This window comes from Carassius carassius, chromosome 45, assembly GCF_963082965.1.
Source record: "Carassius carassius chromosome 45, fCarCar2.1, whole genome shotgun sequence".
In the NCBI taxonomy this organism is placed as follows: domain Eukaryota; kingdom Metazoa; phylum Chordata; class Actinopteri; order Cypriniformes; family Cyprinidae; genus Carassius; species Carassius carassius.
In genome coordinates, this window is record NC_081799.1 from 21,196,692 (window position 1) to 21,212,530 (window position 15,839).

Consider the following 15,839-nt stretch of genomic DNA (forward strand, 5'->3'; position numbering starts at 1 on the left):
CGCTGTAAGAATACAGTTGTTTACTGGCCACTTGTAAGATAAAACTTAACACGGTATCAAATGGAAATGTTCTTCTGTAATTTTCTGACTTCATTTTAATATTGTTATATTATTATTATTTTTGGAAATGTTAGTTGCATACAAGTTGCATGGCCTACTAGTTTCTAGAAAAATAAGAGTTTAATAAAATAATGGAGATTACAATAAATCTGCTGGAAAACAAAAGCTGGATGAATGGTTTTAGCTGGTCTTCTTCCATCCTGATTATAGCTGGTTTGCAGGCTGATTTTAGAAGGATTTTGACCACTTCTATAGCTGGTCAAGCTGGCAAACCAGCTCTCAAAGCAGCTAAACCCAGCTTTCTAGCTTTAACCATCTGTGTTATTAGTTCATTCCAGCCAAATAAATTAATATGGGATCGCACTTAAACAGTGTAAGAAGACACATTTTTTATATGTTTATTTTAAATGACAGTGAAGCTTATAACCACAAAGTTATAAGAAATTATGGATACTATGGTCAATTTCAGTGTTTTGAAATCCCACAGGGACTGCAGCATATAAACACTGTCAGGAGTCCTGTGAAGATATTTGTTTTGGGCCATTACGGCATCTGAGATTCTCTCAATTGTTGTTTTTTTTTTTTTTTACAGCTTTACCTGTATTCTTAAAAATGCACAGACACAAACGTGTGATGCAGCCCTTTACAAAGCCACGCCTGTGACATTCTTTATTTCAAAAGCAGAGAATAATAAAGCTGTCAGCATACATGACAAAAGGCATAAAGTACAAATGATCACATGTTCATTATTTACAGATGAACTGATTCTTTTAAAGTGCTCACTGAAAAGAAAACAACGTATCAATACAAATATCTGTCTACAAAATATCATACAGCTTTTTAATTTATTTATATAAAACATTTTTCAAGAATATATGTAGCACTATTTTGTTTACTTATTAAACATATGGGTCACATCCATTGAATGCTTTGAAAGATGATATTTATATGATACTAATCAAAGAATATTAGCAATTCAAATGGAGGAAAAATACTTGGAGAAAATACTTAACATATGATTTATTTTAACATGTCCAAGAATAAACCAGTCACATGGTTAGGTGGATCTGAAGTTAGTCAAATAACAAACATCCATTTCGTCACCATTCAGCCCAAGACGTCAAGTGTACACCCTGATCTTCGGCTCACTAGTGTCTGCAGTTACAGCTACTGGATTTAGTGAAAATCTTTGTGACTTACCCACAACCGTGTACTGACATTCACCCCATATTTGTGATAACAGTGCACATTAAATACAAAACTCTGCTACAAAAGTGCTCAAACGGACTTCTTCATCATGCTCAAGGTCATTAAGATGTTGGGGTTCTCCTCCATGACACGGACCAGAAGATTATCTATATACTGCTCCAGTTCCCCAATCTTAGCATCCTTCTGAAAAAGCTGCTGCTTCTGCTTTTCCAACAAGTTGATGATTTCCTCATGGGTTAGCTGGGAGTACAGTCCCATCCCTTTAGCCTCTGGGGCCTGAAAGATACAGTTGAACACAAATAGCATGCTTAAAAGTCAGCTGAGAACATCTTAAACAGTCATATTTCTATTCAATGCATGGTAAATGGCTACACAATAGTAGAAGAGAGAAAAGAAAATGCTACCTTTATCTTAACTTGCATGTCATCTGTAATTTTAGCAGATCTGGAAGCGTCTTGGGTCTCTCTGAGGTCTGGCTGCTTGTCCGTGGTGTTCAGGGGTTTCACTGCATGGGGCCTGAAAAGAAATAGAGAGCTGTAAGACTTACAGGCATATCTGAGTTTGCAGGGGTGGAATACAAAGCAGTCAATTGCAGAACTCTGCCAGAAGACATTTATGCATAATTTTGATATAATGCTTTGTAAAAAAAAAAAAAATGAGAAAGGATGACGAATACATTGCCCTGAATTTTTGAACTTCAAAGAACATGGAGGAACTGTTAAATGTGAAAATGTATGCCTTTATTTTGAAAGATGAAAGTGTTCATATCTGTGGTTTTCAATTTTCGGATAACTGTAGAATTTAGAATTAATACAAAAATAAAAAGTTCACACTGGGTAATTAAACATCCCAACCATATGATCTGAAACTCAGAAAAGACAAAGTTTAAACAATTGCAAACCATGTTCTTCAGAAAGGCCAGTTATTTGGAATGTCACATGAAAGTCCCAACAATGAGTAATCTAGGGTCCAGAGTGTAATAATGTAAACATATATGCACACCTTGCAGTCAAGCAATAAGTTATATGAACTGGTGATCACAAGCTGTGGTGGCACAGAATCCATTGTAACTTATGCCTCCCTACCTTTTGGGAAAGAATCATAACATTTTAAGACTTTTATGTTCATTCCCTAAAGTGTAAAGAATACAATGCAGTTGGTCAAAACAAAAAAACAAATTTAAGACCAAGCAAAAGGTTCTGTAGGTAATTATCTCATAAGTAGTAAGCAACAATTCAGACAGGAGATGGGTGGCCAATCCTTTCTGCAGTTTACCTCCCAAACCTAATTATAAAAAAAAACTAACCACATAATTAAGGTGTCAAATTTTGCTAGAAACTTGCATGCTCATGTTTCCCAAAAGAAAATGTTTTTAGAAATGTATTTTAGACTATAATGCTTTTGAGAAATATTGTATTGGGTCAAGTTGAAGCCAAACTGTTAATTTCGTCAGACGAGACGAGACGAAATATGTTCGTCAACAACCTTTTTTTTCATGACTAAGACGAGACGATGACAAGACTGCACCACTGTCCAAAAACGCTGACTAAGACTAAATTAACATGCATTATTGTTGACGAAAAAAGACGAGATGAAAATGTTTTGCATAAAATAAAAACTAAGATAAAATCTCTCTTCATTTTCGTATACAATCGTCTCTGCTTTTTCATCAACTGTTACGCCTTTAAAAATTCAGAACGAGTTTGCGGCTTCCCGCTGTTGCTCAAGTTAGAGGTCTCATACTCCTGTTGCTGCCAGCGTGTGGCTGCAACACAAAACTGCTGAACACACAACACCTGAAGCGAACACGAGTGATGAGCGAGCGACGACGACATGCTAGGTCGAAGGAAGAGGCTCAAAATTTGTGTGTTATAGTTAGCAGCGGTCTGTTATCAAGAAATAAAATAGTGTGTGCGTAAAAAGAATTTGTCCACACGCCGCTCAAAAAATACAAAATAAAAAAAAATTCCTGAGCGCAAGTCCACCATCTAGGCAGGCTTTTTGTGTTAAATTATATTTCCTGTTGCTGCGCAGGCTCTTTTATTGTATATGACAGCTTATGTCCCGATGACCGGTCTTTGCATTACGATTAAAAGCAGTATCAATAAAGTAAAAAAATGTGATCAGGTTAATCATTTGTGAATGTGTCTCCTAAATCAGAATTTGAAAACCAGACACATTTAACATTTGCATCCAACAAAAATCATTCAACAAGTGTATTTTGTCAGGTAATTATGACATTTAACCAATGTTTGAGATATGTGAAACACTTTTTTTTACTGAAATGTTTATCAGTAATAATGTGTTATTTTAAAAAAAACACTAAAAAATTTTGACTAAAACTAGACTAAAATGACGAGACTTTTAGTCGACTAAAACTTGACTGACAAAAAAAGATATGTGAATGACTAAATATGACTAAAACTAACAAGGACATTTGGCAAAAGACTAAGACTAAAACTAAATTAAAAATAGGTGACGAAATTAACACTACTCTGCGGGGACGTTCTCTTTGCGTTCGATCCTTCGCTGGCTGTGCAGATTTAAATCTAGTGGTTCTTTTGTGTTTGTGTCGCAAGTTCAGTGACGCAGGTAGTGATGATTCTCTCCAGCCAATCAGTGATTAGCAGAGTTTACACGTAATGATTTGGTAACGGTATGGTTTACTTGGAACCTCAACTGAGGTGGTACCAAAAAAAGTACCAAGTACTGTACCCAGTGGAAAAAACCCCAAAACTGAACCATACCAAGCCATACTGTGCTGTAACATGCAGTGGAAGAGTGCCATACGTGTACTCAACCACGAATGAACGAGTTCGAAATATTCGCAGTACTATCTAATGGACTCTTCGGTCTCAACATTACATCTTCCGTGTCTAAAGGAAACTTTGGGATTTAGCATACTACAGAAACACTACCTTGAATTTATTATTTAAGCTGTGAATACAGGTCATGGATTTGCCTTTTAGTAGACAGGTAAACAGGGAGACATTTGGAGAATAGATACTGCAACAAAGATTATTTAAAACCTTTAAAATATTTCAAGAAATACCACAGGATGGCTAACGGGAACCTACCATAAACATCTGCAGCTACTTCTAAGGGTCTCTACAAGTTCTATGCATGGCCTCACCTGCAGGCTTTGAAGGCAGGATCACCTGTTCTCTCGCGGTCACTCCCATTTTTCTGCCCAGCAACGGGCTGAACACTATTGGGTGACACTCTGGCTTGTGGGAGAGACCGGCGCTCTGACCCATGACCTGCTTCCAGTTTCAAACGAGCAATAGCTTGACTGGAGGTTGAAAAGGAATACACCAGGGATTGGGTAAAACATGAAGTTGACTTGCTACTATTAACAGTTAATGACTTGTATTGATCTTGTATGCTGGGTTGACTGGTTGAGTTCAGTGCAGCTTCTGGTTGCTGGCTGGATGCTGATTTGGCAGGAGGAAATGGGGCCCAACTCTTCTTTTTGGAAATTCCACTCTCAAGCAAGACATTTTCAGCATTCTCGGGATCATTCACATTGTAGAAAAACTTTCCAAGTACTGGATCAGACATTGAAGGTATGTCTTCTCCAAAAGAGTCTAGTTTAGACTTTTCTGGTAAATCCTTGTGTTTACTTTCTCTTGAGAAAAGGTCTTCAGAGGGCTCGGGTTTGGTAGAAGGCTCTTCATCTGCAGGAAGATCATCAAGCTTGTCAGTCGACTCAACTATTTGATCAGTGCAAGAGTATGAGGCATCGCTGGTTTCATGTTCAGCTTGGTTGCTTGTTTCAGTTTCAGATGCAGACGTCTTGCAAGATTTTGACTGTAATGAAGGCTTTGGAGCTGAATCCTTGTTGGGTTTAATTGTTTTGACCTCGGTACATATAAAAGGGTTGGTTTCTTGTCTGTTACTGGGATGACCCTGGATAAGATGCGATAAACAAGTGTTCCCAAAATTGGCTGCATCAGAGGTCCTTGACTCTTGTAAAACCGGGCACACTTTGTTAGTCTGGTCTATTTCCTGGAATCTAGTAGTTCTCCATTCACTGGTATGAAGAGGAGTTGTAGTTTGGGCTGCATGTGCGTTTTGAACTTCTTGCTTGTTCTTTGGGGTAAAGGGGCAGGACGTTTGTCCCTTTGTAAACTGCAGGAATCAGTCTCTCCATCATCTTCAGTTGCTCTAGATGGAAAAACCTGTGTGGCTTCAGGAATTGCTGGTGCTTTTGGAGGGACATCTGGTTTTCCCTTCTGTCTTCTTGTTGGGAGGCATTGGGGCACGTCGTTTCTTCTCTGACCTTTCTTCAGTGTCTCCGAAACAGTGTTTACGTTATGAACATCGGAGTCATCTAAGAATGGGTTGCTGTTTGACACAGATGCTTTTGAAAAGAAGATTCCAGAAACAGAAGAACTGAAGAAGCAGGATAATGAAAGGGAACAACTTGGTCATCGAAATGCATTGGCAAACAAGTTAAAACAACTTGGCTCTGGTCAACAACCATGAAAACCACTGAAAGGGCACTTTTAAGTCTTTAAATCTGACCCTATTTACTTTCATTTTATTGAACAAATTTTATCAATATCCATAAACTTTTTAAATGGATAGTTAACATCAAAATTGCAATTATGACACCATTTACTCATCCTCGTGTCATTCCAAACCTTTTTGGAATAAGTTTATGGACATTACATTTGACCAATAAAGATTTCTGAGAGACATTTACACAAAACTTCCTTACTTTAACTGTAGCCTTGACGATAGCTGGTTAAGATTTAAAGAGCCATCCTCAAATCATGCTATTCGCTCTGCAGTCTCTTTACATTCCAGAACTGTTCCATCAAGCCCTAAAGTGCATGAGTAAGTGAAAAGTAACTGCCTGATCAGCTGTTTTCCAGGGAAACAGATTTCTCCAGCTTCCCCTTGGTTAGACCTCAATCAAGTACCACACGAGAGCTAACATAATGACAGTTGGAGACCTTAAAAATAACTGTCAGCATTAATGCATCTCAGCAGAAATAAACAGATAAGACCATGGTAAGAAAGACTCTTTATTCAGGTTTGGGTATTTCATTTGGTTAAGGGTTACTCATTTTATTTGGCATGATAATCATCTTCAGAAAATATGATGAGAAAAACAAAATGTTAATGTGGATTGTCCTTCCTTTGAGTCCTTGAAATAGTTTCGAAAGAACTGTGTTGCATGCCAGATGTTTTTTCGGACTTGTACAGACACGCACTCAAACCAAAACACACACACAAACACACACAGACTACTGCGTATTTAGTAATAGTGCCATATGCTCTTACATGACGGCGTTAATCACGATAGTGTTGTGTTATGGGCCCTACCACACTGAAATAGAGTTAGTCTAAGCATACTACAGAAACACAGAGACACTTCCATGCCTTTAATATTCAAGCTGTGATGATGTGTTATGGATTTGCCTTCCAGCAGAATTGGTAAAAAAAGCAGACGTTTGGAGAATGATTTGAAAAAGCTCTGTGAAATGATAAAAGTATGAGTTCTGAAGAACGTTAAGAGTTCTTAGAGATATCTGTCAAAATACAAACGTTGTTTCAGGAGAGGCTGAGGCCAGCAAAACTATTTAAAAATGGCGGGGTTATTCAGGATACTCCGTCTGGCGCATGTAATGACAACGCAGTGAATAGTGACGATTCTCTCTGATCAATCAGCAGCAGTTTCACATCACATTTTAGTATCGCCTCAGCTCCCTCAGAACCTCGCCGGAGGTGATACGAAAAAAAGTACCTGGAAGCAGGTATAGGTACAACTTTTACACAGTGGAAAACCAAACGAAGGAGAGTCGAGGCGAGTAGAGTCGAGCTGGTACTGTGTAGTGGAAAAGTGCCATGAATGCATTCAACTGACTGGTCACGGTTGCTTGTTAAAATTATAAATGGAACTTTTCATGAAAATTGTCCCTGCCTACAGTGACATTCCCTTGGTCCAAAATGTGCCCCTCGTAGATGTATATTAAACATCAAAGATGCTCTGAGTGGCTGATTTTAAGAACTCAGTATTTAGCTTTCATTAAGAACAGATAATTAAGTTGCCTTGTTGTAATTTTGGGCCTAATTCATCATGTAACACAAAGATATTTTTTATTCTTAGGCAATAGCTGGTTTCACTAACAATTTACATAAAAATGGTTTATATGTTTCATAAGGCCAAATGGATGTAATTTAAAAACAAACTTCTGTGTTTTCAGGTAAGACACTGACCTTGGCTTGACTGCAGAGACTTTGGTGGACTGACTTAGGACTTCAGGTTGAGAAACGGAGGGCTGTTCGAAGGTATTGGTGGAGCTCTCGTCGAATAAGAGGGGGTCTTCAAAGGGACTGGTGAACAGGATGTGGTCCGAGTTAATCTCGTCAGATGCTTTTTTACTCATATTCAGTCGAGCACTCCTGGGTTTCACCTTGGGCTGCTGTTCTTTCTCTTTCTTCTGTCTTTCCATTTCTTCTTTCTCTTGCCTGATTCTCTCCTGGTCTTCTTTCTCTTTCAGCTTCCTCTTCTCCTTCTCTTCCTCAGCCTTTCTTCTCACCTGCTCCTCTATTCTCTTGTTCGCAAGCTCCAACTTTTCTTTTTCCTGTTGCACTCTTTCTTGCTCTTTACTTTTCCTCTCCTCTGACAGTCTTCTCTCTTCTTCCTCTTTTCTTTTTTTGCTCTTCTCTGCTTCCATCTTTTCTTTTTCCTTCTGTTGTTTCTCCTCTTCTTGTCTTCTGTCCATCTCCAACTTTCTTGTCTCTTTTTCTTTCTGCAACTTCTCATTCTCAAGTCTCATTCTCTCCTCTTCCTCAATTCTCCTCCGTTTATCTTCTTTCTGTTTCTCTAGCTTCCTCTTCTCTTCCTCCCTTTCCAACAATTTCCTTTCCTTTTCTATCTCTATCCTCTTTCTTTCCTCCTCTCTCTCAATACTTTTCCTCTCCTCTTCCAGTTTCTGTAGTTTTCTTGTCTCTTCCTCTCTTTCTAACCGTTTCCTCTCCTCTTCCTGTTCTCTCTCAATCGGTTTCCTCTCATCCTCTTTAGCCGGTCTTCTTTCCTCCACCTGTTTCCTCTGTTCCTCTTGTCTTCTGTGCATCTCTTCCACTGCATTCTCTTGAGGTTGGTCCGAGGAGTCCATTGAGGTGCTGGAGGTTTTCCTGTCATGACCTCTGCGCAGGTCCTCCATGGATCCGTGGCCTGAGCTGTTCAGGCTGAAGGTGGAACCAGCACTGGATCCTCTGGTCTCTGGATTTTCTTTGTAGACGTGATTGCCGTTGACGCACGTGTTGCTCTGCACTATGCCCAGTCCAAGAGACCCAGTACCCTGGGAAACCTTGCTGTCAGAGCTTCCTGTTCGCTTGTGCTTCAGAAAGTTGAACTTCTTTTTGCCTTTGAAGAAAAAATAAATAAATAAAAAAAAAAGAGAAAAAAAAAATCACAATATTACTATGCGCTATTGAAAATTTGCACCAATTTATCAATTTTAGCAGACCCTACTGCGAATAAGGTTTTTTGATATGTTTTAATTATGTAGGGGTGGACAATATATCGGTACTACAGCAATTATCCGTATTTATTATACTGGAGATTGGAGTAATTTTTTGGTCATTTATCAGTCATTTATAATGCTCATTTTCCATATTTTCACATTTAGACTACCTTCATCATCATCTAACACTAACTTGACATCTGTTTTTCATCAACTTTTTTTTTTCTTCTAATTTGGTAATGTAATAATTGATTTTTTTCAACATTTCCTTGTCATTTTTCTTAGTTTTTTTTTATTTTTCAATTTAATTATTTCAGTCAAGTTAATTGAAAAAAATAACACATATACATATATATATATACACCTTTTTTTTTTACTTCAAATAAAAATTATTATCTGGTTTTACTTTACTGTAATAACCCTACTTAAAATGAATCTTTAAAAAACATAAAACTAAAATAAATTATAATTATAATTTATAATAATAATCAAATTAATAAATTATCAGTTTATAATCTTTAATGTCATGGGCAAACTTTTACTGTTTTAACTTTTCAATAAATAAATATGTGTATAAATATTTACATCTTAGCCAAATCAGACTAAACCAGTATAATTAATATCGGAAGATATCAGTATTTACATTGCATTTGGCATGAACTAATATTTATTAGTTCATGATTTCCCTGAATATCAAACCTAGGACTTTGGTGTTGCTAGCACCTGCAGGAACAATATGGTAGCGGACATCATCCATCCCTAATATTGAAAATATTACAACAAATAGTTTCACATGTACCTTCAGGAGACTCTATATTCAGGCCAGACGATCTGCTCAGACTGATGGCCGAGTCTTTTTCAGGCAGGGTGGCAAGGGTGGACATGGACTGGGAAAGGTTACGGTGCAAACCAGGCTTGGGTGCGAATAGGGACTTGAGTTTATTCTTCTTTTTGGCTCCGGATGTGGCACCAGGTTCTTCTTCTCCCTCACTGTCAGTCAGTACCCGGCCGACTGAAGGCACAATGGCTGAAGCAGAATCCGACATGCCATCTTTCTTTTTCCCTTTCAGCTTATCCTTGATCTTGCCAAGCCGTGAGCGTGACTTGTCCTGCCCAGAGAGGTCATACATGCTGGCCGTCATGTTGTTCTTCATGAACTGAATGTCTAGGAGCACCTCACCCCTCTCTTTATCAGCCTTCCCTGTCTTGCCCATCAATTTGAACCATCTGTATGAACAGAAATAGCACAGGATGTTTCGTTTCAAGCATTTTTCATTTCCCAAAGCACCTCCCTTATCAAAAAAAAAAAAAAGCTAGAAGCAAAACATGACATGGAATATACAGTATGAGATTTTGTTTGTGCTACACTTTACAAAATTGGTCAGAACTGCAAAAAAAACTGCAGTCAAAGCTATGGAATCACAAAGTCCGAGTTTATAGCTTCACATGATTGTTGACATTCCTCAAGAGCTATAAACCAGAACAGCACATTAGGTTCAATGACAGACACTGTGTTGTCGTAACTCAAGGATACTAGTGGATAAAGGTCTAAAATAAACATATACTGTGTAGAAAGTCTCAAATTAAAATTTGTCTATCAATCTAAAAAGTCCAAAATACAACTTAGAGCCTTAAGCAATCTGTTTCTTAGCTACAAAAAGAGATGCATCATGTTGTTTTCCAGGAAATGTCTAGGCTGGTGAGCTAACATGTCTATGTTAACAACCAACTTAGATCCATGAAAACAGAGGAATAACATGAGGACACAAGGGTGCGATAACTGCAAAAAAAAACTTGTTTCATGGAAACTAGCGTATGGCTGCGAGAATGGAGTGGGTGGCTTAGAAAAGCAATTTTGAGAAAACCACAAAACGGACGCGCATTGGCAGATTAGGGTCAGGAAAAAAAGGAAATTCACTAAAACCTTAAAAAAAGTCAACAGGGAACTGGTGAAGCTTGACATCTCTGGAGTTCTCAATACAGTCAGTGACCATTAACCATCTTGTTTCTCAACCAGCCTCTTCAAAAGCAGCTGCTACTTTAGTGTTTATGACGACAGTAAGCGCACTGGACACAGTGAGTAATGCAATTCTAATGCTACGGAGAAAATCACATGCTGGGCATGTGTTGACATGACCATGACATCTGCTAAATAATACTGCGATGAGTCTGAAGCTAAATATAGCAACACACTCTGGGATTATTAGTGAATGATTACTGCCACCCGCCTATGCCTCAATAACATTTTTTTCATATCTGCGTCAGAGAATAACAAACTAGCTAGCTGGGATAAACAGTACAATTAAAAGCAACTCATTTCTGTCCGTAATATTTATTTTCTCTGAAGTGGCTTTAAAAGTTGTTGTTTTTCTCTCATAATCATAATATAGACTGTTAATGTTGCTTAGCAGAAGTGAAACAAGAATCAAAAAGACCTACAGTAGTACATCCATCAAGTCTTTACAAACTGATTTGCATTACATTAACAAAAAAAATAGTGGCTAATGGTTTTAATATGTCACATGACCACATTTCTGAATCACAGCATAATTTTTAACAATTACATACCAACGATCTACAATTTGACATGGTAGAGTTTTTAGACTTTACTAACCATTAAACTACAAGTCTGAATAACTGCAATCAGGGTTTAAAACAGGAATTTCAGGGCGTAAAATAGAAGTGGTTAAAGGGCTGGTAACCAGAAAGTTGCTAAATCAAATCCCGGAAGGAGTGAACCATAAGCGATCACAATTATGGGCTTAAACAATAAAAGCTGTTTAACCACATTTCCTTAACGCCAGTTACACAATGACAAGAGAAATGGCTTTGCAAACATGGGAGGTGTTCATTTGACTCGACATGTTCGGACGACACCTCGCAGCCTCAGAAATGCACTGATGCAAACAAGCAGCTTCTGCCGTGATGTCACTGCACAGAAGTTGCATTAAAGTTCTGGTCACAGGAGGGAAGTTGCAAAAGGGTGTTGTCTGCTTTGAGATGAGCTCAGACCTTTTAGACAAGCTTGAAAAGCAATTGTATATACAAAATATTAACCTCACATAAAAATCAGCTAATTTTATTTATTTATTTTAGGTTAAAAATCTGCATCCCCCCATAAAATGATTTTTGGTATGTAGTAAAACTTCTTGATTACTTCAAATCATGCAATCATTACCAAGTCTTAACATTTGATGATACAGCACGATGAAATTCACTTAAAATTTAGATACACTGTGATATACTGTTTGATATGCTGCTATATATAGTTTTTGTATATTAATGGCTACTTTTTTAGATTTTCAGTTTTCATTGAAATTTTAGTAAATGTTTGTTATTTTTTGTGTTTTGTTTTTTGAAATATCTCTATATAGTTTATTTTTGTACATAAACTTAATAAACGCATAAAATGCTGCCCTGGCAATTAGTTGAATTAAAATAAATTCAAGTTTTTATATGTTCATTTATTTCAGTTAATGTTTATGAAAAATCTTATTTTTTTATGGTTTTAGTTTAAATTTTCCCTAATGATTGATTGATTGATTGATTGTTTATATGATCGACAGTCATAATTTTGTGTTTAAATGCCTCTATTCATTGACCATTTGTTGAAGGAGGGAAAAATTACTTCTCTTGGAAATAGGGCCTATTTTTGAAAATTGTTGGGTAACATGATAAAAGACTTTAATAAGCAAAGTTCTTGACAAACTCATCGGTCTCGCCCTGTAAAATCCTCAATAACAGCTGTGCCTCCCTGACAGGAAGTGAAGGCAGCATCAGATGAATCAGCACTGGATGTTCTATTATTCCAGTGTCTCTCAGCAGCTTGACTTCCTGCATGTGCCAGCGCACTGATAAGAGCGTTATGTGACAGGACTGTTTTATCACAAGCAGCTGCGCAGAAACCTTCCCTAAGCTCAACTATATACAATAGAGTTTCCCTTTACTTGTTGTAAAATATTCAAATAACTATGCATGAAGCTCAGATGATTGGACATGAGAGACATAACATGGGTTTTTGTTGATATTTCCAACTGGCAAAATATTTGTTTTTGATAATAAAATGGAATTATTTCTGCTGAGGTAAAATACATTGAATTTAACTCTTTTTCTCCTTGTAATATTACAAATTTTGCATTAAGAAAAAACCACCTGCAAACAACAAACTAAACTTTGTCGGGTGACAGTCGGAGCAGACAGGTGACGTGCTCCCATTCTGCCTCGAATCAGGAAAGAGTTACGGTGTATAAAGTGTCAGCGCACAAGGTCACGCAGGATGATGCCGTCTGTATTAGCATGAGGCATTTAGCATATTTTAGAGAGAGAAAACCAGGTGTTTTCTTGACTTTGAAGTCTGAAGCGGTTGACAAGCCTTGACTTTATGCCATGCTAACAGAAAATGAGTTATCAGGCAGCGTGTATGACGTATGTCAAAGCCTGAGAGAGAACTGGGGCACAAACAGAACAATCAGACGTCAGAAAAGGGATGTTAGATGTTTAATCTTCTCTAAAATACTGTTCCATTTAAATGGCTGCACAATATAACAGAGGAAATTTGAGTGTGAGAACAAATGTGGACAAAGTGTGTGAATAACATGACAAAATTTAACTTTCAGATTCTGGGGGTTGTTATAATACACAAGAAAAGATTGATTGAAGAGATTGAGATCTTTTTATGTCTTATGTGCAACAAGGCTGCATTTATTTGATTAAAAATACAGTAAAAACATCAAATACTGTTTTCTATTTCAATATACTTTAAAATGAATGCATTCCTGTTATTGAAAAGCTGAACTGTCAGCATCATTACTCCAGTCTTCAGTGTCACATGCCCCTTCAGAAATCATTCTAATATGCTGATCTACTGCTCAATAAATAATTATTATTATCAATGTTGTAAACTGTTGTCCTTAGCAATATTTCCATTATATTTTTTCAGGATTCTTTGATGAATAGAGAAATGTTTCATAATACTTTTCTGTCATTTTTGATCAATTTAATGATTAATTATTTTAAATAAATCTCACTGTGACCCTGATTTTTTGAACAGTAAGTGTTTATTAATTATTAATTTTATAAGTAATACTCTTTCTTTTTAAATAAATTATGGAAAAAAAAAAAACAGGAATTAGTTCTGGGAACAGCAGACTGGAACATAAAAAAAGTGGCATCAAAATAAAGCGATATTTTCTAGCGATAACACCCTGTTGATGTCAACCACAATACTGTCAGTCGTACACACAACCCCTGAGAGATCAAACTTCAAAATCACCATCAGAACTGCAGATCGGTTGACAAGAAACGGAGAGGTCCAGTTTCATGAGAGTCGGCTTACTTAAAGAGACCTCAATGAGTTTCCGGTTCCTCTGACCTGAAGCAACAGCAGTCAGTGTGAGTACACAAGAAGACATGACATAATAAGCTCTATCCCTTGACAACAGGAAATGTCTCAGTCCCGACCCTAAAAAAAAAAAAAGACTCAGGAGCTGATCTCTCTAGTTGCCTAGTTAATTAAAAAACAGCTTTCATTCTGACTCAAACATCAGCTGAAAATATAGAGCAAAAGAATTATTCGGCAGAAGGCCAGACGAGCGCTGGCTGCCGTTGTTCTTGAGATTGAATTAGGCCTCTTAAAGAAAATGACCAGGCAGGTTCTAATCAAAGGCTTTGAGAATTTACAAGAAAACAATGAAAGTCATTCAGAGAACAGGTACAGAAACACCAGCTCAGAACGCTGTGATAGATTTGTGTGCTGCTCTGTAAATGTCAGTCCGAACCTTTGCTTGCCATGACTGATGTTACAATGATGTCTAGAGCTAAACTAATTTATTCATGAAGTCTTTCCATAATGTACACCGAGTGGCCTTGGATTACAGAGATGGAATAACCACCAGATCCAGTCAAACAGATTTGCACTGACCTTTAACAAACATTCCAAATGAATGCTAATGGAATATCATTAAATTATGCTTCCATTTAGGAATCACCTTAAGGAACCGTCTTCTGTCAACAGATCTACCGTGACCAGGTCCAAGAACATTCAAAGCTCTGCTCATAATTTCCACATAAGGAAGCTTTGAGGCTATCTTTCAGCACAGAAGCATCCTTGTGGAAGTGTCCGAACACTAATAAGTGGCCGAGAAAAGTCAGATGCACTTGAGAAAGGCCTTTGTTTTGACAAATATATAAAAATTTAAGGCAAAATTTGTATAATATATAGTATATATACAGTATATGAGGACCAGAACTAATTGTTGTACATATATATATATTGTTTATATCAAATATTACGTTCACTCACTCAGTTTTATCACGGGATTTATTGTCTTGGAGTTCCAGGAGGTTGATGGCCGCCTGTCCGAGCATTTTATCGGATCCCATCAGAACCCGGTGCATCACACACACATGTAGGGTGCAGCGCTCCGCGTTACTGGGGTGAAAGAGCGGCAGGTCGAACGCGGCATCCTCATTCCACACCGGGGCGACGCTCTTCTCCTGCACCGAGGTGGAGAACTTATCCTTGGCCACCTGCATGATGGCGTACGCGTCGTTGGTGCCATTCTTCCCCTTGCTCCGCAAACCCCTCGCCTGGCGCACCGTTACCTGGACGCTGGTGGGAAACCACTGCTGGCTTTGCACTGCTAGAGACATTTCTGTGACAACCCAACTCGTTTCAGTCGGTACTGAAAAGTCAGCAGAAAGCACGTGCTGTCCTGGCCAGCGAGAACTTTCAAAGCGTCTAATGTTCGTTAATGTTTCTCTGGAAAAGTTCCACCTAATCCAGTGAAGCAACAAGTTAGAGCTTTACTCTAAAGCCACGCCCACAATCCATGAGCAACGACATGTGGGCGTGGCCTGGCGTGACGCAACATGTAGCTGAAGATTTAACGCAGTAACCGAGACTTAGGTCTCTCTCGTGCAGAGACCTATACTTGCAGTAACTGGAGACAATCTTTGCATAACAAATGCTTTAACATTTATAATAATAATAATAATAATAATATATATATATATATAGTCTGTATTTGCTTGATAATGATAATAATTTTATTGGTACAGACGGTTGGTCTGGGAACGCCCCCGGGAACG

General features: G+C 37.8%; 1 protein-coding gene across 1 annotated transcript; it reads right to left on the reverse strand.

The window, feature by feature from the left end:
- Window positions 1-689: 689 nt before the first annotated feature.
- On the reverse strand, window positions 690-15,571 carry LOC132127869 (rab11 family-interacting protein 1-like). Its single transcript, XM_059540059.1, has 5 exons — window positions 15,052-15,571; window positions 9,550-9,977; window positions 7,498-8,650; window positions 1,674-1,785; window positions 690-1,545 (listed from the first exon to the last, which is right to left on the reverse strand). Exons 1-5 carry the CDS (start codon window positions 15,399-15,401, stop codon window positions 1,339-1,341), a joined length of 2,250 nt encoding a protein of 749 aa, XP_059396042.1. The 5' UTR covers window positions 15,402-15,571; the 3' UTR covers window positions 690-1,338.
- Between the last annotated feature and the right edge of the window lie 268 nt (window positions 15,572-15,839).